Source organism: Trifolium pratense, linkage group LG7 (genome assembly GCF_020283565.1).
Source record: "Trifolium pratense cultivar HEN17-A07 linkage group LG7, ARS_RC_1.1, whole genome shotgun sequence".
NCBI lineage: Eukaryota > Viridiplantae > Streptophyta > Magnoliopsida > Fabales > Fabaceae > Trifolium > Trifolium pratense.
In genome coordinates this window covers 37,154,425-37,180,162 of record NC_060065.1, presented here as the reverse complement: position 1 = coordinate 37,180,162, position 25,738 = coordinate 37,154,425, and the positions used below count along the sequence as shown (strand labels likewise).

The 25,738-nt window shown below is 36.4% G+C and overlaps 2 protein-coding genes across 4 annotated transcripts in view; both read right to left on the bottom strand.

Annotated features, from left to right (window-relative positions):
* LOC123897573 (glutamate receptor 2.7-like) overlaps positions 1-17,610 on the bottom strand; it is a 45,365-nt gene extending 27,755 nt beyond the window's left edge. Inside the window, exons 1-5 of the mRNA XM_045948270.1 lie at positions 17,215-17,610; positions 15,807-17,032; positions 15,220-15,526; positions 14,708-15,105; positions 14,180-14,592 (exon numbers count right to left, since the gene is read on the bottom strand). Coding sequence (XP_045804226.1) covers positions 14,180-14,592; positions 14,708-15,105; positions 15,220-15,526; positions 15,807-17,032; positions 17,215-17,551 — 2,681 coding nt within the window. The 5' untranslated portion in view covers positions 17,552-17,610. The remainder of the gene's footprint in view (positions 1-14,179; positions 14,593-14,707; positions 15,106-15,219; positions 15,527-15,806; positions 17,033-17,214) is intronic.
* Positions 17,611-18,289: 679 nt separating this feature from the next.
* On the bottom strand, positions 18,290-25,218 carry LOC123897575 (glutamate receptor 2.7-like). Of its 3 annotated transcripts, XM_045948273.1 has the most exons (7): positions 24,921-25,201; positions 22,590-22,683; positions 22,260-22,382; positions 20,757-21,982; positions 20,118-20,424; positions 19,248-19,645; positions 18,290-19,061 (listed from the first exon to the last, which is right to left on the bottom strand). In XM_045948273.1, exons 3-7 carry the CDS (start codon positions 22,360-22,362, stop codon positions 18,570-18,572), a joined length of 2,526 nt encoding a protein of 841 aa, XP_045804229.1. In that variant the 5' UTR covers positions 22,363-22,382; positions 22,590-22,683; positions 24,921-25,201; the 3' UTR covers positions 18,290-18,569. The 3 variants fall into 3 exon arrangements, with proteins under 3 accessions (XP_045804229.1, XP_045804230.1, XP_045804228.1); XM_045948274.1 differs by lacking the exon at positions 22,590-22,683 and having other exon boundaries at positions 24,921-25,218; XM_045948272.1 differs by lacking the exons at positions 22,590-22,683; positions 24,921-25,201 and having other exon boundaries at positions 22,260-22,577.
* Between the last annotated feature and the right edge of the window lie 520 nt (positions 25,219-25,738).

Genomic DNA, 25,738 nt, shown 5'->3' with positions numbered 1-25,738 from the left:
CAAATCCAAAACTGGTATTGGGTATGAATACAAAAATGTTAATAGGATTATGGATTACAACAAAGAGGGGAAATATATGCCTGAGATAAGGAAACAACCACCTCCAAAAATGCATGACAGGATGTCGCCACACCTGTCTCCTAGACAGCAGAGACAAGTGTTGCCACATGTGGCACCACATCAGCAAAGATGGCAGAGACCTAGGTTTATACCTAGACCAAGAAGCAGGTACCATTCATGGAGATGTCATCACTGTGGAAGAAAGGGGCACATAAGGCCTTATTGCTACAAACTGTATGGTTATCCAAGTGAAACTCCACAAGAATCTGATCAAACCATCACTAAAACAAAGATGGAATGGAAGCAAAAAGATGATACAACAAATACCAAGGAGTATACAGCTGAAAGCAGTGGGAAAAGTTTGATTGCTCATACATCTCTCAGAGCATCATCAAAAGAAGATTGGTACTTTGATAGTGGTTGTTCCAGACACATGACTGGTGTTGAAAAGTATTTGAAAGAGGTAAAATCCTATGCCACAAGCTTTGTGACATTTGGAGATGGAGCAAAGGGGGAAATCAAAGGTATTGGAAGACTGATTGACAATGGTCTACCAAAACTTGAAAATGTTCTCCTTGTAAAAGGCCTAACTGCCAATCTAATTAGTATAAGCCAACTATGTGATCAAGGCATGAGAGTCAACTTTACAAAAAATGAATGTCTAGTCAGCAATAATGAAGGAAACATCCTTATGAAGGGTGTTAGATCAAAAGACAATTGCTACTTGTGGACTCCTCTTGAAGAAGCTATTGTATCTACATGTCTCTTAACTAAAAATGAAGAGGTTAAGCTGTGGCATCAAAAATTAGGACACCTTAACCTGAAGAGCATGAAGAGAGTCATATCAGAAGAAGCTGTCAGAGGACTACCAAGTTTACAAATACAAGAAGGCAATATCTGTGGTGAATGTCAGATTGGGAAGCAAACCAAAGTGTCGCACCAGAAGTTGCAACACTTGTCCACTTCTAAAGTTCTTGAGTTACTACACATGGATCTGATGGGGCCCATACAAGTGGAGAGTCTTGGAGGTAAGAAATATGTACTTGTTGTTGTTGATGACTTCTCTAGATATACTTGGGTCAATTTCATTAGGGAAAAATCTGAGACTTTTGAAGAATTCAAAAATCTTTGCTTACAACTTCAAAAGGAGAAAGATTGTGGAATTATAAGAATTAGAAGTGACCATGGTAAGGAGTTTGAGAACTCTAAATTTGCTGACTTTTGTGCTGCTGAAGGAATAACCCATGAGTTTTCCTCACCAATTACACCTCAACAAAATGGTGTGGTTGAGAGAAAGAACAGAACCTTACAAGAATCTGCTAGAGTAATGTTGCATGCCAAAAATGTTCCTTACAAATTCTGGGCTGAAGCCATGAATACAGCATGTTACATTCACAATAGAGTAACATTAAGAAAAGGTACTGCTACAACACTGTATGAACTATGGAAGAATAGGAAGCCTACTGTGAAGTATTTCCATGTGTTTGGGTCAAAATGTTATATTTTGGCAGATAGAGAACCTAGGAGAAAATTGGACCCCAAAAGTGATGAGGGGATATTTTTAGGTTACTCAACCAACAGCAGAGCATACAGGGTTTTTAACTCCAGAACAAGAACTATGATGGAATCAATTAATGTTGTTGTTGATGACAGTGATACAACAAGTGCAGATCCAGCTGAAGAGACAGATGTCATAACACCTGTCCCAACACCTGATGATGATCAAACTGAACCTGAACCTGATCAACATTCTGAGTCTACTACAGAGGTTTCTAGACCAAACAAGGGACCATCTATTAGAACACAGAAGAATCATCCTCTGGAACTTGTCATTGGAAATCCAAATCAAGGAATTGCAACAAGAAGATCAAAAGAAGCAATTTCCAATTCATGTTTCATATCCAAGATTGAACCAAAGAATGTTAAAGAAGCTTTGACTGATGAATACTGGATCAATGCTATGCAGGAGGAACTAATTCAGTTCAAAAGAAGTGAGGTATGGGATCTAGTACCTAGACCAGATGGTATAAATGTTATTGGTACAAAGTGGGTGTACAAGAACAAAACTGATGAAAATGGTGATATTACTAGAAATAAAGCCAGACTTGTAGCACAAGGATACACCCAGATAGAAGGAGTAGATTTTGATGAAACTTTTGCTCCAGTTGCTCGCTTGGAGTCCATAAGATTACTCTTGGCTGTGGCATGCATCTTGAAATTCAAGCTATACCAAATGGATGTAAAAAGTGCATTCCTAAATGGTTATCTAAATGAAGAGGTTTATGTTGAACAACCAAAAGGGTTTGTAGATCCAAGCTTTCCTAACCATGTTTACAAACTAAAGAAAGCACTTTATGGATTGAAACAAGCCCCTAGAGCATGGTATGAAAGGTTGACTGAATTTCTTGTCAGCCATGGATACAAAAAGGGTGGAAATGACAAAACCTTGTTTGTAAGAGAAGAGAAAGGGAAGCTAATGATAGCTCAGATATATGTAGATGATATTGTATTTGGTGGAATGTCGCGACAAATGGTGGAACACTTTGTGCATCAAATGCAATCTGAATTTGAAATGAGTCTTGTAGGTGAGCTAACTTATTTTTTAGGTCTTCAGGTCAAACAAATGGAAGACACCATATTTATCTCTCAAGAAAAATATGCAAGAAACATTGTGAAGAAATTTGGTATGGAAGGTGGTAGTCACAAAAGGACACCTGCACCTACACACTTGAAGCTTACCAAAGATGAGAAAGGTGTTGATGTGGATCAAAGTCTCTATAGAAGTATGATTGGGAGCTTACTATATCTCACAGCTAGCAGGCCTGATATCATGTTTGCAGTTGGAGTTTGTGCTAGATACCAATCTGAACCCAAGATGAGTCATCTGACTCAAGTAAAGAGGATCTTCAAATATGTCAATGGCACATGTGGCTATGGAATTCTATACTCTCATGGTAATGATTCTACCTTAATTGGATATTGTGATGCAGATTGGGCTGGAAGTGCAGATGATAGAAAGAGCACCTCTGGTGCATGTTTCTTCTTGGGAAACAATCTAGTATCTTGGTTTAGTAAGAAGCAAAATAGCGTGTCTCTATCAACAGCTGAGGCAGAATATATAGCAGCTGGGAGTAGTTGCTCTCAATTGTTATGGATGAGACAAATGTTGAAAGAGTATAGTGTGGAGCAAGATGTCATGACACTTTACTGTGACAATCTGAGTGCTATAAACATCTCTAAAAATCCTATTCAACATAGTAGGACTAAGCACATTGACATACGTCATCATTTTATAAGAGAGCTTGTAGAAGAAAAAATTGTTAAACTTGAGCACATTGCATCTGAAGAACAATTAGCAGATATTTTTACTAAAGCTTTGGACGCAAGTCAATTTGAAAAATTGAGGGGCAAATTGGGAATTTGCCTTTTTGAAAATCAATAGCAGTTATTGCAAGGAGAGTGTACAACAGTTACTTTATCTTCCCTCCTACACTCTCTGCACGTTTACAAAGGGAAATCATTACAACATTTATTCTATTCCCAAAACACGCAACCAACTGCTCAACTTCTTGTGTTCGTTCCAAACACAAACAGAACTGCATCTTCTCTCGATCAAAATCTCTCCAACTTCTTCATCAACTCTGTTTTAATCTTGACCTTTCTTAGAAAATCTCACTCAATAATCATGTCTGATTCTGCAAAATCCTCACCAACGAAGAATGAAGATGTTCCGTCACCACAAATGGTGATTAATGCTATTCCTCTCAACACCATACCTTCCACAAGTCCAACGATGAGGAGAAAATCAGTCGCAAAGAAGGAAAAATCATCACGAACGAGTATAAATCCTTCATCTCCCTCCACTTCAATTAAGAAAAAGAAGAAGAAAAGCAAGAAATCGCGAACTGAATCGAGAAGGGCCTATACAATGTCTGAACTGTATAATGATCCACTGCCATCGAGTGATGCTCCTACACCTGTCATTAATCCTGCAGAAGAGAATGTTGACACATCTGGTAAGACTTCTGTTAATTTAGGTCTTAATGTTGAAAATCCTACTGAAACCCTAGGCTTAAAGGACCCTGCTATGTCTGAAAAATTGGGGAAAACTGTTCCTAACCCCCCTACTGTTGTTGATGCTAATATTGGTGCTTCCACTGAGACCAATGAGGCTGTTGCTGATGAGTCTCTCAAGAAAACTGCTCCTGAGAGTCATGTTGCGCCGAATGTTGCAACACATGGAGCTGCGCCAAATGTGGTGCCAGATGTTACCACATCTTTGGCACAAGAGAACCTTGTGGACTATTCTGAGTCTGATGAGAGTCCCCCACCTAAGGATACTGATAAAGAAGCTGTTTCTGATAAAGTTGTGAATGAAACTCCTGAGGTGATAATTGTTAATGAAAATGAAACTACTGTTAGTGATAAGGCTATTCCTGCACATTCTGAAGCTAGTGTAGCTAGGAGGACTAGAAGTAGGGCTGGTAAAGCTGTAGAGACTGCTAGTACACCTGTCCAAACACCCAAACCCTCTAAGGCTGGAAAAGCTACTGGTAAAAAGCCTGTGTATGGACCTCCAAAACCTGTAAGTAAGGTGGTTCCTAGAACTGAGACTAGAAAAAGGAAAGCTCCACCAACAAGTGATTCTGAGTTTGAGCCAGAGACAGATGTTGCTGCATCTGGCAGCACATCCAGGAAGAGTATAGGAAGGAAGAAGATCCCTCAAACTGTTCCCTATGCTCCTTTGGATAATGTTTCATTCCATCTGGAAAATGGGTCTGCAAGATGGAAGTTTGTATATCACAGGAGGTTAGCTCTGGAAAGGAATTTAAAGAATGATATTCTTGAATGTCCTCTTGTTGTTGAAGCTCTTGAGTATGCAGGTTTGATGAAAACAGTGGTTGGTCTGGACAAGTGCTATGACAGGCTTGTCAAGGAATTTTTGATTAATGTGGCTGCAAACTGTAATGACCCAGCAAGTCCTGAGTACAGGCAGGTATTTGTACGTGGAAAGTGTGTGAATTTCTCACCAATTGTGATTAATCAATATCTACAAAGAAGTTCTGATGAAGTGGCTCCTCTAAAAGCCACAGATAATGAAATCTGCAAGGTCCTCACTGGTGGAAAAATTAAAGTGTGGCCAAGTAAGGCAAAACTGTCTGCAACTTCCCTCTCACCATTCTATGCTGTTCTAAATAGGATTGCTGCACATAATTGGGTGCCTACAACCCACTCAGGTGATGTAGCAAGAGGATTGGGCAAGTTCATTTATGCTGTGGGTACCAAGGCCAACTTTGACTATGGAGCTTATGTCTTTCAAGAAACTTTGAGTCATGCTTTAACATATGCTGTTGAGAAACCAGTTGCGTTTCCCACTCTGCTATGCAATATTATACTTGAACAACACCCAGATATTTTGAGAAGTTCTGATGTTCCTTGTAAAAGGAAAGGGGTGTTGGTAATTGAGCAGAGGCTGCTGGATGGGACAAATGTTGCAGCAGGTGTTGGCACATCTGCCCAGGCTGGAGTACTGTCAAGAAAGCAGATGATTGCAGATTTGACTGAGACCAGCAGAGCTCTTGAGGCCAGGAAGCTGAAAATAGATCGTGTGATTGATGCACTCAAGGCTGAGGAAGCTGCTGATATGGCTGAGGGTGAACTAGATGGACAAGAAGGAAAAGAGGCTAGTGAGTCTGAGGATGGTTCTGAGGATGTGATGGAGGACTCTGATGAAAGTTCTTCAATCTGATTTCTGATGTTTCCTTATATTTGTTTCTGATGTACTTTTGTTGTTTTTCTTGGTGTTTCTTTTATGGGCAAGGCCCTAAATTTCTAGCACCTGTGTGTGCTCTATGGTCTGTAATAACTGCACACTGATATTCTCTATGCTCTGGTACACTATGATTTCCTATTCATGATGTTTGTCTAAATTGTGGCTAAAAAGGGGGAGTAGTGTGTGTGTGTGACAAGTGTGTGGACAGATGTTCTCACATCTGGAGACTGTTGACTGTTTTTGCATGAAATGTTCGTATACTCGTATTGAGGGGGAGTGTGAGTAATATGCATGTACCGAGGGGAAGTAGTGAATATTCTTTCTCTATCTGATGAGTGTATGCATGAATTCAGGGGGAGTGCGAGTGATATTATCTCTTGATCGCCTGAATGTTTGATGACAAATGTTGTGCCAAGTGTTGTGGCACCTGACTATTGAGTCCACTATCTATTATGACTGAGAATTTATTTTTCTCAGATGTCTATGGGAATTTATTTTTCCTGTTATTCTTATGTTGAAGAAATGCGCCTTAAACTATTAGGAGTTTATTTCTCCTACTTCTAAGCATCTACTATTGGGAGTTTATTTCTCCCTTGTGTTGTTCCATGAGGCTAGTTGTGTTTTATTCCGCTGTTGCATTGCCTCTGATGCTACTTGACTGTCTGGAAGTAGTTTTTATTGTGTGTTACTTTCTTTCCTAGTTGTGTGTTCATGTTGACTCGAAGGAAAGGTAATACTATATCTCTCTATATACTGGTCTAATATTGTTTTAGCCAAAATTTGCCAAAGGGGGAGATTGTTGGGTTTTTGTATATTGGCTACATTTTGCAAAAACATATTTTAGCCAAGTGTTGAGACAAGTGTGCTGACCCCAAGTGTTGTGACAAATGTTGTGACACTTTGGAACAACACCTGACTCTGTTCTGCGCGCGCCAGCTGGATGTTATTATTTTCTACTCAATCTTTTGAAGATCTGTTTGAAGAATTTGTTCAAGGTATCTTGCAGAAGAAGGCGCACGTGTTTAATGTGATTCAGAAGGCAGCTAAACCCTAGTTTTATTTTCCAAAGGAATTATATTTTTGGAAAATATATTTTTGCGGTTTCAAAAATATAACTATTATTTTCAAAAATATATCACTGCTGCCGCAATTCTAGAAGCCCTAATTTTGTCTTGAAGCCCAAGTCATTCAACTACTATAAATACGAAGGCAAGCATATGGTTTCAAGCATCTAAAATCGAGTCTTACAAAGCGTGTGTTTTTAGGGATTTTAGAGTGTTAATTGTGAGCCTTTCTTGTGTCTCATTGATGCAAGCTTAGGACCTGAGTGTTATTGAGTTGTAAGTGTGAACTTCTCCTAAGCTTTGAAGTACGGAGATTGTTCTATTGTGTTGTGTGGATTACTCGCAAGCTTTTAAGCAAGAGTAAATCCTAGTTTTTAGGAGTGTGTCTCCAATCGTTGTAATCGTCTGAGTTGAATAGCAGCGCTGTCTGTGTTGCTAAGGTGGGAATTGGGACGGGGTCTCATATCTAGGAGTTCCTAGGTAGAAGGGTCATTGGGTAGTGATTAAGTGAGAAGTTGTAAACGGGTGAGTTTAGCTTCGAAGTAATACTGCTAATAGTGGACTTCATTCCTGGATTGGTATCCCCCAGAGTAGGCTTTAGGCTGAACTGGGTTAACAACTCTCGTGTGTTATTTACTTTACTGTTTGTATTGTTTTATGTTATTTGCTCTGTTTATAGACAAGTGTTGGCGCACGAGTAACAACATCTGTCTACAACAGACAAGTGTTGCTACACCTTGAGCAACACCTGTCCACTGTGTGCCAGGAATTTCAGTTTTAAATTGGGAAAAGTGTCATTTTATGGTTACCGAAGGAATAGTGTTAGGACACAAAATCTCTTCAAAAGGCATAGAAGTGGATAAAGCAAAAATTGAAGTTATAGAAAAATTACCACCTCCGATTAATGTGAAAGGAGTGAGGAGTTTTTTAGGCCACGCCGGTTTCTATCGACGTTTCATAAAGGACTTCTCAAAAATTGCTAAACCTTTGTGCAATCTCCTTGTGAAAGAGAATGATTTTAAATTTGATGATGAATGCTTGAATTCTTTTTCCATTATTAAAAATAAGTTGGTCACCGCGCCCGTAATCACAGCCCCTAATTGGGAATTACCTTTTGAACTTATGTGTGATGCCAGTGATTACGCGGTTGGAGCAGTGCTTGGCCAACGACACGCAAAATTTTTCCATGCTATATATTACGCGAGCAAAGTCCTTAATGAAAACCAAGTGAATTACTCCACAACTGAAAAAGAATTGCTTGCTGTAATATTTGCTTTGGAAAAGTTTCGCTCTTATTTAATTGGTTCGAAGGTTATTATTTATACAGATCATGCAGCATTGAAGTTTCTACTCACAAAGGGGGATTCTAAACCCCGGTTACTTAGATGGATACTGTTGTTGCAAGAATTTGATATTGAGATCAAGGACAAGAAAGGGGTTGAGAATGTGATAGCTGACCACCTCTCAAGGTTGGCAAACCCCGAAATAACGAAAAAGGAGAAGAGTATAGTAGCTGAGTTCCCAGATGAGCAGTTATTAACAGTGACTGAAAGACCATGGTTCGCAGACATGGCAAATTTTAAAGCAGGAAATTTAGTCCCAGATGATTATAGTTGGCAGCAGAGAAAGAAATTTTTCAAAGACGCTAAATTTTATCTTTGGGATGATCCATATTTATTTAAGGTAGGTCCTGACGGTTTGATAAGACGATGTGTTGCAGGTGAGGAAGCAAAAAGTATCATGTGGCATTGTCATAGTTCAGCTTACGGAGGCCACCACGGCGGAGAAAGAACCGCAGCAAAAATTCTTCAATGCGGTTTTTGGTGGCCTACCATGTTCAAGGATTGTGTTGAATTTGTAAAAAATTGTGATAAATGCCAACGAACAGGTAGTATTGCCATGAGGAATGAGATGCCCCAAAATGGAATTTTAGAGATCGAACCTTTCGATTGTTGGGGTATTGACTTCATGGGTCCTTTTCCCTCGTCGTATTCTAATCTTTACATTCTTGTTTGTGTTGATTATGTCACCAAGTGGGTTGAGGCAACTGCTTGTGTTGCTAATGATGCTCATACTGTTGTTAACTTCTTGAAAAAGAATGTTTTTGCTAGGTTCGGAGTACCCAGAGTTTTGATCAGTGATGGGGGGAAGCATTTTTGCAACAAATATTTGGAAAGTGTGTTAGCTAAATATAATGTCAAACATAAAGTTGCTACCCCCTATCATCCACAAACATGTGGACAAGTGGAAGTATCCAACCGGCAGTTGAAACAAATACTTGAAAAGACTGTTGCTAACTCGAGGAAGGATTGGGCAAAGAAGTTAGATGATGCACTTTGGGCATATAGGACCGCATTCAAGACTCATCTTGGGTTATCACCATATCAGTTGGTGTACGGTAAAGCATGTCATCTACCGGTGGAGCTAGAACACAAGGCCTATTGGGCAGTAAAATTTCTTAATTTTGATGAAAAAATGGCGGGTAGGAAGAGGCTATTGAAGTTGAACGAGCTGGAAGAGATGAGGCTGCAAGCTTATGAAAATGCAGTCATTTACAAGGAGAGGACCAAGAGATATCATGATAAAAATTTGGTCATAAAAGAGTTTTATCCGGGACAAAATGTGTTGTTGTTTAATTCTAGATTGAAACTCTTTCCCGGAAAACTAAAATCTAAGTGGTCGGGTCCTTTTGTGGTTAAAGAGGTTTCACCGCATGGAGCTGTGGAATTACAAGATTCGGGTTCTTCTCAAACATTCAAGGTTAATGGACAGAGGCTCAAACCATATAAAGGAGGCGAGATTCCTACTGAGAGGGTCTCATTGGTATTGAATGACCCTTAAGTCAACATGAGTCAAGCTAATGACGGTAAAGAAGCGCTTAATGGGAGGCAACCCATCAGGTATAATTGATATTATTTTATTTTATTTTTTATGTTATTTTTTATGCAAAAAAAAAAAAATAGAAAAAAAAAAGAAGAAAAAAAAAAAAAAATAAAAAAAAAAAAAAACGTGAAAAAAAAAAGGGGAGAGGAGAACGTGAAGAGAGGCAATCAGCCTCTGCCTCTTACGCGAGGTGCACCGTAGACTTGCGCGAGGCGCAGCTGCGTGTGATTATACTCTCAAGTAATTGTTCTTCAGATTGCTCCAATTATCCCTTTTTCAACCCTAGCCGCTGATAAACCCATTCAACACCAAAATTCATCACTTTCTCTTCATCTTCACCAATTCTAACATAATCAAACCACAAATCATCACTATCTTCTTCCAACCTTAAATCTCTAACATAACCTCATCTTCACCCACCAACCATAAACCCCCATAACCACAAAACACCACCACACCAAAACTCAAACCTACACAAATAACCATGCCTCCAAGACGCAAAAACACCGGTAAAAGAGCATTGTCTGCGGTTGTAGCAAATTCTGAACAAGCACCCAATCATCGTCGCCAATATAATTTTGATTCCCACAAGTTTCTAACCGAGGCACATCAAGAGAGACATCAACAAATCTCTCTGAAACGTTTCGTACAAGGAAGAGCATTCAATGTGGAAGAACAAGCATGGCCAGAGATGCACCAAGCACTCAGGCGCGTGGGGCTCTATAATCTGAATAAGATCATACGCTCCGCGAATAAGAATATTGCACTTGAATTTTTGGCAAACGCTATGTTAATGCCTGCTAGCGGTGATTGGTCGAGGTCTACTGTTAGAGGCAAGGTTGTCTCCTTTTCGGAGGAAAGAATAAATCAATTTTTGGGGATTAAAGCACCAGCAGAATGCGCAGTGGAGCGCCGAATCAGAGACTTGAATGATATGGATGAGGAGAGAAGAACTGTGGAAATCCTTCATGACTTGTGTAGAGAGGGGGCTCAATGGTTTCGACAAACTGAAGGAAAACTCCCGAGTAAATTCAATCAGAAAATCATGAAACCTCTACCTAAGGCATGGTCTCACTTCGTCGTGCAGAATATCGTCACCAATTCAAATGTTACGGAGGTCACAATAAAAAGGGCAGCAATTATACAAGCAATCATGGCTGGAGAATCTATCAATTTTGGTAGGTTAATTAGGAATGATATCAGAAGAATCGCTGAAGAACGTCAAGGGGCTTTCTCTCTAGGGCACTGTGCATTGATAAACGCACTCTGCGAGATGGACGGAGTCGAAAGAATTCATGGCGATATTGATGAACCAGTTAAGGGAATTCTTACTTATGCTTGGTATGCGAAACAGCCGGTGGGACCTATGCCACCTGAACATCAACAACATCCAAACGAGCCTGTAGAAGAACATCCGCAGGAAATGGAAGAAGTATTGTTTCCCCAGCCACCACCTACTCCGCACTTCAACACTTATAATTTCGCAATGGCAAATTTTGCGGAAGACCTTGCCGGGATGATGCTTACAGATGTACCACAATTTGAGCAGGATTTCAAAAGTGCTGCTGATACATACAGACAGGCTCACCCTCAACATCCATACACGAGATACCAAGGTGACAGGGAGGCGATGATGATGCACCTCACCCATCAGAGACAGTTACTGGAGTTAAGGCAGCAGCAGACTATTGAGCTTTTTGACCGGCAAGAGAGGGTTGCCAAGAACCTCGGTGGGCCATCTTCACAATATCACAGTACTGGCCAGGATTGAGTCGGGCGTCTCGTCCTGGCACCCTTCTATCTTTATTTGATGCTAATTTAAATTTGAAGTACTCTTAATTATTATATTGTCATGACTGTTGTGGTGTCGAGTCTTTAATGAAATTTCCCCAATTAATTATAATGGTACTTGTTTATTATCGAGTAATATTTCTGATGATGAAAATTTTCAGTTTGATAATGATTCTGCTTGCATGATGGAAATCTCAGACAGCTTAACCACAGAACGCTGTAGACGATGATTAATGTTCGGATGAAAGTCATAGGGACTGGTTGATGGATGCTGAAGAAACTACATTGCACTGATTTATTGATTTAACCTTCAGATACCTCAGCTTGTGAGCGCTTTGAGCCAGATAAATTCCATGGTATACCATTTTCTTTCACATCTTTATGAGTGTTTCCATGCTTTGTCTATTTTCTAGAACTTGCGATTATTCTTTACTGTTGATTGGTTTTACATGTACACACATAGAGGCACAATTTTTTTTGGTACTCTGGGCCTTTTCTAGCTACCCTTTATATTATTAATCCTTTGTTAAACCCAATTTGAGCCTTAAAAATATTTCTTTTTCTTTCGGTGACAACCCAAATTACAAACCTTTTTAGCCTGGAAAATTTTAATTTGTTTACCCTCTTTGGAGTTAGGTAGAAGCTTTAAATTTCCTTGATATAGCAATATTTTAAGTTTGGGGTTGCTCATGGAATTAGCAACATTCGAAGTTTGGGGTAGGGATACTAGAGAACGAAAAATTCAAAAAAAAAAAAAAGGAAAGAGAAGAAAAAAAAAATGAAAGAATAAAAGAGACTCACGAAAGGCAATCATCATGAGTTTCTACAAAAAAAAAAAAAAAAAAAAAAACAACAACAAAAGAACCACAGACCAAAAACAGTGGTGCCAAATAAAAAAAAAATGATGATGATAATAAGTTCTCTAGGACCTGATCATTATTGGAAGTGACCCTGGTAATGGCATTTTTATCAAGGACTAGTAGTGAATACCTAACTTCAAATTTAGCCTACTTTGTCCAAATTTATCCTACCGTTACCTAAGCCAAGTTACAACCCTTAAGACCTCAAAAATGTGTGTGATGTACTTACTTTGATCGACGTTTAGAATTTTTTTCAAGCTTATGGTAAAATAACATTTGCATGTTGATAGAGTGAATACCCTGTCAAATTTTTGAGTGAATTGGTGAGTGGGAGAAAAAAGGTTGAATTGGTTGATCTGTGCAAGTAGGTTCTGAAAGTGTTCTGATTCAAGTTTTGAAAACAGGAGTCCGAATTGAACATTGTCACTGCAGTAAGACCGGTAGTTCCATAACCGGTAGAGAAAAGGGTATTGAGATTTCTATCATTCAAGGAGATTTATTAACTCACTGACAGTTTTTATTATACAGGGATGTTCCTTGAGGACAAGTAACAGTTCAAGTTTGGGGTTGTGATGACACCTAGTCATACGATATTTTTAGAGTCATTTTAGTGTCAATTCTCAGTAGTATCGAGTTATATTCAGCCAATTATGTTAAGTTTTAGGTCATTTTGCAAAGAGTTGAAGATTTGGATGCATATTGAAGATAATTGTTGTTCAAGCCAATTATATGAAGAAAACTAGAAGATTCTCACACTGCAAGCTGCGCCTTGCGCAGAGCAAGCTGCGCCTCGCGCAGAATGATTGAACAAAATGCAAGTCGGTCTCTGGTTGCTGCGCCTCGCGCAGGAAAAGCTGCGCCTCGCGCAGCGCCGCAAACAACAATTCAGGATTTCGCGTTTTCTATAAATAGGGGCTTCCAGAACTGACCTAGGGGTCGATTTGGAGCAGAAAAATACCAAGGAACACGATTTTGGAGAGTGCTAGGGCTGGAGACTCATCCGATAGGAAGATTCAACACCTTTATATCATCTTGATCATGTATTCTTTCTTCAAACTCTATGGTATGATTATTGTAACTATGAGTAGCTAAATTCTTATTTGATTAGATTCATAGATGATCTTCCTCAGATCGATTTGGAACATGTGAACTTCTGAGGTTCTTATTATTTCAATTTTAATCTTGTCGTTATTCAGTTATCTCTGTGTGTTAATGCTTTTATGAATTACAACCTTATAATTGTTCATAGGGTTCAACTGATTACTAACCCTAACTGTTGAACTGAGATTTGAGATAAACTGTTCGGTTAATGATTACTTTAGACATATCGAATTATTAACCGTGATAAAAGAATTAACGTTCGATAAAACTTTCTATAATTTTGAATTCGCCTAAGACATTAGGGTTTTATTAGTATAGGGAAGCGTTCTCAGTCACTAACCATGGTTTGAACGATTTTGTTAATTCATCGTGCCGACAAGGGAGAAATTGTAAATATAAGTCCGGGTTTATTCTAAATTGTGAAAAGGAAGGGATTCGAAGAATCTAATCAATCTTTAGTCAATCCAAAAATCACCAATCTTTATATTTTCTGTCAAGAAACAAACTTATGCAAAACCCCCCTGCTTTTACATTCTAAATACAATACAACTGTCTTGTTGAGAGTGAAACAATCCCTGCGGATACGAACATAGATTTTTATTACTTAACGATAAATTAGTACACTTGCTAATTTTGTCATCATTAAACTTCCTCCAAAAGTTGCAGATTTATTTAAAGTCGCAAGATTCCCGTTATGTAATACTCTACCATATCTTGATGAATTCTTCATATCATTATTATTATTATCATCATCAGATTCGGCGATGACATCTCTTTGAGAAAGTTGACGAGCTTCCTCTTCATAGTGGTTATGTTTATGGAGATACTTGTTCAATAAGGCTAGTCCTAAGCAGATGGTGGACGTGGCAGCACATATGACATAGAGTCCCCAAAATTTGTCGAGAGTCAGACTCTCAGTTTCTGGAGAAGCTGAGTTGTTTGAGCATTTATTAGAAGGTGTCAACCAATATTCTTCCAAAGTTTTTAGTCTTCCATTTTCTGCTAGTGTTAGAATGGCCTCAGAAAAGTCTCTTGCTATTGGAGCCCCTTTTTGGAATACCTGCAAACACCATATAGCATGAAGCAAAAATCATTTACAGAAAATGGTTAAAACTAAAAAGATAGTATCAGATTGAAAATAAAGTAAACAGGCCAGAAAAATTGCAGGCACTTACAAATCCCATTCCTCCAAATTTATAGGCTGCTGTAGTTCCAGTGTAATCTTTGCAGTATTTATTCAAGAAAACCTTCTCATATGGGCTCTCAAGAAAAAGAGCAGAAATTTTTTTGCTCTTGAATTTATCCACAATGTCTTGTTCATTATCAACATCTACAACTTGGTCACTGGGGAAATTATACACTTGGACCAAGTAGTTCTTTACAAAGGTACTGCTGTTATCACAACCAACCGGTAGTCTGTTTTGTTTAAGCCATTCAATGTCTCTCTCAGACCTCAATTTTTGGACAGTAAGCAATGATGAAAGATTTGCAGTGTAGCTTGAGGTTAGAACAAACACAAGAGATAACCATACTGCAACTACTACTCTTGCTGTGTTGGTGCTTATGTTCTCCCCTGATATACATCAGAATCAAATATCATGTTACTATTAATTAGTTTGCTAAAGGAGTTTCTAAATGAAGAAAAAATAGAAAATGAGAGTTTTAAAATTCTGTAATATAGACTTACTATGAGCAAAAAATAGAGAAGTAAATGCAAACCACAGAGTGGTGCTGATCTGTGATTTCAATGGTCCACCAAATTCAGGATTCAAGTGATGTTCCAAGAACCAAATGATAAACATAGTGTAGATGAGGATAACAACAGTTGCAAACCACATTTCCCAGCTAAATGGTTTCATAAACAACCATGCTGAATCTTCATTTTCTGCAGGAAATATGAGTGATAAGCCCGACTCCGTATATGGTTGAGTGAATGATACATTCCTTGATCGCTCGGAAAGTATTGTTATATCTCCTACAATAGCATCATAGGACTGCAATAGTATTAGTTTCCTTTTTCAGTTTTCTTTGATTTAGGAAATATTTTAGTTTTGTATAGTACATGTACATGTTTGGAATCATGATGACACCGTGATTCTTAGCAAGGTGACACACTGTGATTCTGTCAAACTCACTGCCAATCAAAACATGCACTTAATTTTGATAAAGTATGATGTTTGATCTACATGCAATGTTATGTTATGCCATTTCATTGTGAAATGTATATATCGAAGCTAATAAGACCATAATGTTTGAAAGGATAAAAGAGTTTACCTCATTTATGACTTTCCACAAAAGCTTATCATAAGTTTCATTGAAGGGGTCGAATTTATAGGGAAGACCAGAATACTGGTCACTCAGAATTTCTCGAATCTCTTTAAAAAGAGCGATACAAAAACCGGTAGGTGGTTGATTATCAGAGAATTTCAAAAAGTTATCAAATGCAGGATTCATAGGAAGTGCAACTTTTAAAGGGTTTGTAACTGTAGGTACTTTCCATGTCTTAGTTTCTGTTGTACCATCACTTGTTTTCTCACTAAGAGATCTACCAAACTTCAACTTTGGTGTCCAAAAGTCCAATTCAATATATTTATTATCATTATCAACAACTTTAATGACTCTTAATATTGGAGAGTAGGATAGTTGCCTTTCTTCGAATCTTATATCACCAACTAAGCCATTGAAATTGGAAGATACCATTTCCTCCAATAACATCTCTGAACTAATTGAGTTAGAATTCATTTTCTCCAAAGCCTTTGTGACAATTGAAATGCTATCATAAGCTAGCAAAACCTTTGATCCTGGTTTGGACTCAACTTTTTCTGTATGCTCAGTTTGCAAATTTTCACACAATTGAGTATAAGCACTAGAGCTATTAGAATAGTTGGTTTTGATTCCCAAGACACCTTCCATAGAAGATAAGACAGATTTATCTACATAGTCCAACTTGCTTGTAATCTCCTCATTGATTATCCAAGATGAATCTTTCTCCAATAGTCCAATTTTCTTAGCTTCTCTAAACAAATGGTTGACCATAGGTAACGATGCTTGAAGTACGATAAAAACACGAGATTTTAACGGCAACAACTTCAACAATTCATCAAGAACAAACCCTTTTGGGTCAGACAAAGAAGTGAATGGTGGAAGAACTAATCGATACTCAATCTGCGAGTTAACCTTTTCTAGAGCCTCAGACAAGAGGCTTAACATTCCAGAATCACTACTATAAGGGTTGTCTTCATATATAGCTATAACTTTTTTAGAGTTGAAAGCATGTAACATATCAGCTATGAAGTTCATTTGTGCGGAATGATTTTGTGCCATTTGAATCAAGAAAGGCCAACGAAGTTGCATTGATGATGAAGGGACTAATAGAGGAGAAGAAAATGAAATTGTTGGTATTTGAAACTTGGCTCCAAGGTCAGCAACAAGAGCTGCTTCTTGCCATGTTTCCATGCCAATAATCACTTTAACTTTCTGTTTAGTAATTAATTCTTCAGCTGAAAACCAATAAGAAACAAGATATTCACTAAAGCCCAGTTTAGATATACAAAGTTAATTAAGCGCTTATCATGTATATGTTATCTTGTAAAGCTTATAGACATGTCATCAGATATTTTAAATTTTTAATTAAGCGTTTATCAGTAGATAAGTTCAAAACCAACAGAACCTAAGTACTTACCGGCTGAAGCTGCTTGTAAAGGGTTTCCTGCAGAGTCACGGAAGAAAAGTATTATGTTTTGATTGGTGGAATAACTATTGAATCTTTGAGCTGCAAGTTGCATGGCTTTTGTCTGTTGTTTCCCTGTTTCAGAATTAACATCAATGATAACACCCACACTCGTAGTTTGAGAACTATTGGCAAGACATTGGAAAAGGAAAAGTGAGATTATTAGAGGAAGCCAAAGCAAAAGATTTGGAGCTGAGTTCGAAGTTTGAGCAAAAAAATTCATATTGGTGGCTAAAAACTGTTTTATAGATTTTTTGGTGGAATAAAGTGTATTATATATAGATAACATGATCTAAGATACTTTGTATTATGCAAAAAATGAAATGAAAATATGAGATATGGATACACATATATTTATATGTATGGTAGAGGAAGTGGTCAATGGTCATAATCATAATATAATTCAACAGTTGAATAATACTAAGTATGATGGAAATTGGATGTTAGTGAATTTGTGGGAATGATTCTGTTAATATTTTTTACTTGCAAGTAAAGTATCTTGAATTGTATAGTTGTATTATGTTGAACAGTTGACGTGGCAGAAACACGTTACACACCTAGTATCTTGAATTGTATTTTTTACTAGATTTTTTATGTTTTTCTTCCTCTGACCATATCTTTTGGTGAATAGAATAGAATGATAGAAAATAAAATGCTAGAAATTTGAAAGGTCAACCTGGAAATTCCAAAATAATGACCTATTCTAAAAAAAAAAAATTCTAAAGAATGACCCCTTTCATTTTTTAATACAATATTATTTATTTTTCTCAATTGTAGAGTGAATAAACTAGTACGTATCAAATATTCCATGTGGGACTTTGGCATCACTGCATCAGCATTTGTTTGTATTTCTTTTATATGTAGTCAAAACCATAAACTCAAAACCCTAAACTTGTTTTGGGGAGTTAAATTGTAACAGGAAATATAAGTATTAGGTTATTAGTAGGGATTCTAATGATTTATAATTTATAATATAGTAACTTGTTACCAAAGAGAGATTATGCGAGCATAATATTGGATGAGAGAGTTTGAGGGAAAAAGATAATTTATTGAGTATTGATTGATTCAGTTTCAAAGGCTACAAAGGTAAATTAACATAATATAAAACTAATATTTAAAATACTAATAACCTAATACTTATATTTCCTGTTACATAAATAAATATCCTTGTCTAGATGTTTTGGCCAATATAAGAAAAAATCATAAAAAAAGCCAAAATACGGTTGACCATGAAAAACCATGTCAACTGCCGGTTTCCACTTTTTTCTGGTTTTCTATCGGTTTCTGGTTTTTTATCCGGTTCTGCATCAGACTGGTTTTATATCCAGTTCTGTATCACAGCAGTTTGAAGTGTTATCATAGCGGTTTGAAGTGTTGTACGAACCAGATACATAGCGGTTTGAAGTGTTGATTGGACCGGATGCATAGCGGTTTGAAGTGTTGATCGGACCGGATGCAAATTCGGTTCCAAATTCAACCAGTTGAACCGGCCGATCCAGTCCAGTCCAATTTTGATTACCTTTATTATCATCATATTCTGCGATTACATTTCCTTTACATAAGTACTTCTTCAATGAAGCTAGTAATAAGCAGATGGTGGAAGTGGCAGCACATATTAAATAGATTCCCCAAAATTTATTAAGAGTCAGACTCTCAGTTTGTGGAGATGGTGAGTTGTTTGAGCATTGATTGGAAGGTGTTAACCATTTGTCTTCCAAAGCTTTTAGTTTTCCATTTTCTGCTAGTGTTAAAATTGCTACAGAAAAGTCCTTTGCTATTGGAGCATCTTTTTGAAACACCTGCGAAAATCATAGAACATAAAAAGAAATGGAACACTTATTATAAAATGGAGAGAGTATTGGGTTGTATTATTAATATGGTTGTAAAAATAAGTGAACTTTTTGTAATGAAAAATGGAAAATAAAATAATAGCAAAACATTTTTGTGAAAGTAAACATGCCAAAGAAGAAGTTGAAGAAACTCACAAATCCCATTCCTCCAAATTTATAGGCAGCTGTAGTTGCAATGTAATCTTTGCAGTGTTTATTCAAGAAAAGCTTCACATATGGGCTCTCAGCAAAGATAGCAGAAATTTTTTTGTTCTTGAATTTATCCATATAGTCATCTTCACCCCCAACATCGACAATTTGGTGCCGAGGGATATTATATACTTGGATCAAATAGTTCTTTAGAAAAGCACTGGTGCTAGCACAACCAATTGGTAGATTGTTTTGTTTAAGCCATTCAATGTTTCTATCAGACCTCAATTTTGGGACAGTAAGCAATGATGAAAGATTTGCAGTGTAGCTTGAGGTTAGAACCAACACAAGAAATAACCATACTCCAACTACTACTCTGGCTGAGTTGCTGTTTATTTTCTCCCCTGAAATACATAAGAATCAAATATCATGTAATTTTCCTTCCAAATATGATAACAGGAAGGGTTTATATATACATATATACACATGAACGAAAGGTAGACCTAAGCAACACAACATTGTTATGCATGACCCTTTCTGTATAGCAAAATCCAACCTTTGAAAAACTACATCCATAGACCTAAGCAACACAACATTGTTATGCATGACCCATTGAACTCTTTTCATAAGGTCTACAGCTCTGGTGCTAGGAAGCCAAAAGTGTCATGTAATTAATTTGCAAAAGGAATTTACAAGTGAAGAACCTCCAGCTTAAGAGTCTCATATTGGATAGGATAAAACAGAACATAAGTTTATAACTGGGGGCATTCTTCCCATTACGAGCCGGTTTTGTAAAGGTTGAGTTAACCCAAATTTTAAGAAATATAGCAAGAAAAGAAAATGAGAAAGTTTTAAACTTCTGGAACATTGACTTACTATGAACGGAGAATAGAGAGGAAAAAGCAAACCACAGAGTGTTGCTGATCTGGGTTTTCAATGGTCCACCAAATTCTGGATTCAAGCGATGTTCCAAGAACCAAATGATAAACATTGTGTAGATGAGGATAACAACAGTTGCAAACCACATTTCCCAGCTAAATGGTTTCATAAACAACCATGCTGAATCATCATTTTCTGCAGGAAGTATGAGTGATAAGCCCGACTCAGTATATGGTTGAGTGAATGATACATTCCTTGATCGGTCGGCAAGTATCGTTACATCTCCTACAATAGCATCATAGGTCTGCAATAGTATTAGCTTCCTTCTTCCTTTTTGTTTGAAAAACATTTTCTTTTGCTTTAGTTCATGTTTCGAATCACGGTGAATTTGACACGGTGACATTGTGATTTTGTTTAAACTTCAAAATGTAGTTTTTGCCAAAATCACGTTGTAAACCGTGATTCTGTCAAAATCACCGTCAATTCCAATATGCACTAATTAGTTTTGAGAAACTACAATATTTGATCTACATGCAATGTTATGTCATTTGTGTGTGAAATGAATATATTGAAAGAGACAAATGAAATCGTGAAACAAAAAAATACAAGTTGACAATAACATAATGTTGAGTTTACCTCATCTATGACTTTAGGTAGAATAGTATCATAAGATTCAGTGAAAGTATAAAATCTATATGGAAGACCGGAATACTGGTCACTCAAAATTACTCGGATCTCATTGAAAAGATCAATACAAAAACCGGAAGCAGAATGATTTTGAGAGACTTCCAAAAATTTATCGACTATAGGATACATAGGAATTGCAACTTTTAAAGGGTTTGTAACTGTAGGTACTTTCCAAGTCCTAGTTTCTGTAGTACCATCACTTGTTTTCTCACTAAGAGATTCAGCAAACTTCAACTTTGGAGTCCAAAAGTCCAATTCCATTACTTTCTTATCATTATCAACCACTTTTATGACTCTTAATATTGGAGTGTTGGATAGTTGTCTTTCTTTGAATCTTATATCTCCAATTAAGCCATTGAAATTGGAAGATACCATTTCCTCCAACAACATCTTTGAACTAATTGAATTAGTATTCATTTTCTCTAAAGCCTTTGTGACAGTTGAAATGCTATCATAAGCTAGCAAAACCTTTGATCCTGGTTCCGACTCAACTTTTTCTGTATGATCAGCTTGCAAATTTTCACGCAATTGAGTATAAGCACTAGAGCTAGTAGAGTAGTTGTTTTTGATTCCCAAAACAGCCTCCATTGAAGATAAAACAGATTTATCTATATAGCCCAACATGCTTGTAATCTCCTCATTGATTATCCAGGATGAATCTTTCTCCAATAATCCAATTTTCTTAGCTTCGGTAAACAAATAGTTCACCATAGGTAACGATGCTTGAAGTACAATAAAAACACGAGATTTTAATGGCAGTAACTTCAACAATTCATCAAGAACAAACCCTTTTGGATTAGATAAAGAAATGAATGGTGGAAGAACTAAGACATACTCAATATGCGAGTTTACCTTTTGGAGAGCCTCGGATAAGAGGCTTAACATTCCAGAATCAGTACTATAAGGGTTGTTCTCGTATATAGCTATAACTTGTTGAGAGTTGAAAGCATGGATCATATTAGCTATGAAGTTCATTTGTGCAGAATGATTATGTGCCATTTGAATTAAGAAAGGCCAACGAAGTTGCATTAATGATAAAGAGACTAATGGGGGAGAAGAAAATGAAATTGTTGGTACTTGAAACTTGGCTCCAAGATCAGCAACAAGGGCTGCTTCTTGCCATGTTTCCATGCCAATAATCACTTTTACTTTCTCTTTAGTAATTAATTCTTCAGCTGAGAACCAATAAGAAGCAAGATTGTTAGAACAGTAACCCAATTCAAAAGTAAAGAAATAATAAACGTAAAAAATGAACATATGTTGCATGGTAAGGTAACGTCGGCTGTAACGCAGCTGCAGTATCTACGATGAAAAAAATGATTTGCAGTGTACAACTTGTATTTAAGTATGACGGTCCAGATATTATTCAGTATCACTGTCTGTGAGCCATACTCAACAAAGATATTATTTGGTATTAAGTGGTTAAAGCAAAAAAAAAAAAAAAGTACTTACCATCTGAAGCTGCTTGTAAAGGGTTTCTATTAGAGTCCCGGAAGAAAAGGATTATGTTTTGATTGTTCGAATAATTGTTGAAACTTTGAGCTGCAATTTGCATGGCTGTTCTCTGTTGTTTCCCTGTTTCAGAATTAACATCAATGATCACACCAATACTTGTTGTAGTTTGGGAACTACCAGCAAGACAATGGAATAGCAAAAGCATGATTATTAGAGGAAGGCGAAGCAAAATATTTGGAACTGAGTTTGATGTTTCAGCATAAATATTCATTTTGAAGGTTCAATTGTATTATGGTCAAAATGAAAGTGTGGCATATGGATACTCACATTTATATGTATGGTGGCGGGAGAAGTCAATGGCTATAACTTATAAGTCATAACTCATAGATTGTCATGATCATAGATTCCACATGGAATGATTCTGTTGTTAATATTAACCAGCCAATTAGTATCTTAAGTTTGACAAATTTAATGAAAACGAGGTTACTAATATGGTATTGTTTTTTTAATGAAAATGAGGTTACTAATATGGTATCCGTCTTTTTTATGTTGTTTTATGAAATATGAAATTTATCTCAAAATAAAATTAATACCACTTGGTCAAACAAACAAAAAACATGATAAGATTGCATATTTAAAACATAGTTTGGTGTTGTTCGACAACACATAACATATTATAGGCATAATAACATAACACTAAACATAATGGAAGGCATGGCAACAGAACCCGTACCCGCGGGTACCCGCCCGAACCCACCCCGAGTTTGACGGGGAAAAACCGATTTGACTGGGTTTGGGTTTTCCCCGATTTCAAAACATGGGGATGGGGCGGGTAACGGAGATATTGGTACCCACCCCGAACCCGCCCGTTTATATAAAATTACTATATTTTGGAATATTGGTTTGTACCGGTACTATTTTATGGTTTTGATAATTTTGGTTTGATATTTTGGAATATCATTTCATTTGTATGTTTAATGCATTGAAATTTTGGTTTGTACTTTATTATTTGAAATTTTTTGTATTGTATGTATGTCAGCGTTTAGGAAAATTTTGGGTTCGGGTAAGGTTCAACAGGGCAGAGCAAGGTTCGGGGATACCCGAACCCATTTGGGTATACCCGAACCCATTTGGGATGGGGATTGGGTTCAATTTTTCATCCCCGTCGGGTAATGGGCGGGGAACGGGTATTTATCAATGATTCGGGTATGGGGAACGGGGAAGGTAAAAACCGTACCCGCGGGTACCCATTGCCATGCCTAAATGGAATATGAAGTAGAGTAGTAGGAAACACATAACACATAATTGTCTTTTCACCAGATTTCAAGGACCAAATTTAGCGACTTCGATGAAATTGTTGGCTTGATAATTGATGAAATAAAAATTCAAGATATCGCATGGTTCAAATTGAATGTGTATACAAAATTCTTTCCATCCGAAAACAATCTTGGTGCTTCTTTTGGGTATGTCTTTGGTAAGAAGGGAACAACTAAAATGACCATATATGGAGTATGAAATGTTCTAGTATAATTAAGTATAATTAAGATCGAACCTACGACCTCTAGCATACTACCCAAACCCCTCGTTACTAGACCAAACCTAGTGGCTTAATATAATTAAGTATGTCAATTGGAGTATCATTTTCAACTTGTATATTATAATTTCTCTTAAAATTTCAATTCTAAAATTAGACTAAACTATCAATGTCGGAGTTGTCATTGTCATTTAATGAACATTGACATTCATGATTAAGACAAGATTCTTTTAAATTTTCAATTACTAAAGACTTTAATTTCTCAATACTAAATAGAAAACCAAAAACATGATATGTTTTAAATAGTTCAAATCTACTTTAAAATGAAGTAATTCAATGTCAATGAGCAGCCGCCACCAACAATATTTTCAAGTCTTCTTATTTATATTTATATTTATTTTTATGTAGACGAAATGACAAACACTACTCAAACTCACACACACAACTGCGTAATCCTGAATACAAATCGGGTGAAGGTGCCCAGCATAGCATAGACACTTTGGCATTGTCAATTGAGCTAGGCGTTACGGACTCTTTTCATTATTTTTGTCTTTTAGTTTCAAATAACAGCCAGATTCATATTTTAGAGTTGACATTTTATAGATTTCAAATTAAAAACAATGAAAATCAATTGTTTAAAAAACTAAATAGATTATACCTTCCCCAAAGGCTCTTTTTGGGAAGCACAATAAGCTAGCTTACAGCTTATAAGCTAAAAGCTATGTTTGGTAACAAGAGCTTATAGCTTTTTTTTCAAACGTAAGCTTATAAGCTAAAAACTATGTTTGGTAACAAGAGCTTATAACTTTTTTTTCAAACGTTATTTCAAGTAGCATATAGCTTATAACTTATCATTTTTTCTTCCAATTTTACCCCTATTATATTATTGAAAAAAATTAAATATTAAATATTAATTAAACATATATTTTTATATCATTTCATACTTATAAGCTAGTTAATCCGTTAATTTTACCAAAATTCAATCGGCTAGCTTATTCACTATAAGCTTAAAGCTAGTTTATAGACTATATGCAATTGAAATAAAATAGAGTGTAAAGAACTAAATTAAAAGAAATTAAAGAACTAAATTAAGTTTAAAAAGAAAAAAATTAGGAAAAGAAAACCTGTTGCACTGTTGGTTGGCGAGCGAAGAGATTAACGGTGTGACCGCACAGGAAAAGAAGGGTGGAGAAGACGAGAACTACCGCATTGCAGAGGTGGCACGTGGAGTTAGCAAATCGGAAATTGCAGAGGAATGAAGAAAGATTATAATTGTTTGAATGCTTGTAGAGATTCAGAGGAACAAAATTTTGAATCATTTTATAATTCTTTTTTATTTATCAGAGTAACAATTCAAGGAGAGGAAAATATTGAAGCATGCAAAGGGGATGGATGATGAATGTCAAAGAAGACAAAAGAGTTACAGTTTTGTTGACGTCATATTATTTTTTGGTAAAGACTAATAAGTTTTTGAATTTGAGAATTAAAATATTTAATTTTTTTAATAAATAATTTGTTTAAATGAAGTGTTTAATTGTTGTGCACCGTCGGTGTAAAAGTTTTTTACACATACATTCAATGACGCGTTGTCACATTATTTAATGAATGTGACATTATTTAATGAATGTGCAAAATAACTTTACATCGATGGTGTATATAAATTAAATTTTTAAATGAAATGCTTAAAGAATATTTTAGGGCATTTTCTTTGATGACATGACATTTAGAGAATTTAACTGTATACAATATTATATTATAAGTGAAAAATTAATATAAACTAATAAACTTAAATTAATACTACTTTGTAATTTGGTCTTTTTATAGCTAAAAATAAGCTTCTAAAAAAGTCTAGCTTGTTTTTACAATCCGTTTGTTACGAATTAAAAAAATAGTGATTTTGATATAAAATAATTTATAGTATGCAAGTCAAAAATGCATAATA

What these genes read in the sequence shown, in the direction of transcription:
- LOC123897575 (XM_045948272.1), bottom strand. Translation starts at nt 22,533, where the DNA reads ATGAATATTTATGCTGAAACATCAAACTCAGTTCCAAATATTTTGCTT. An exon ending in TTTACAAGCAGCTTCAGATG is followed by an intron (nt 21,983 to 22,259) that starts GTAAGTACTTTT and finishes ATTGGTTCTCAG; the next exon opens with CTGAAGAATTAATTACTAAA. An exon ending in CTCTCTATTCTCCGTTCATA is followed by an intron (nt 19,646 to 20,117) that starts GTAAGTCAATGT and finishes TATGTATTTCAG; the next exon opens with GGGAGAAAATAAACAGCAAC.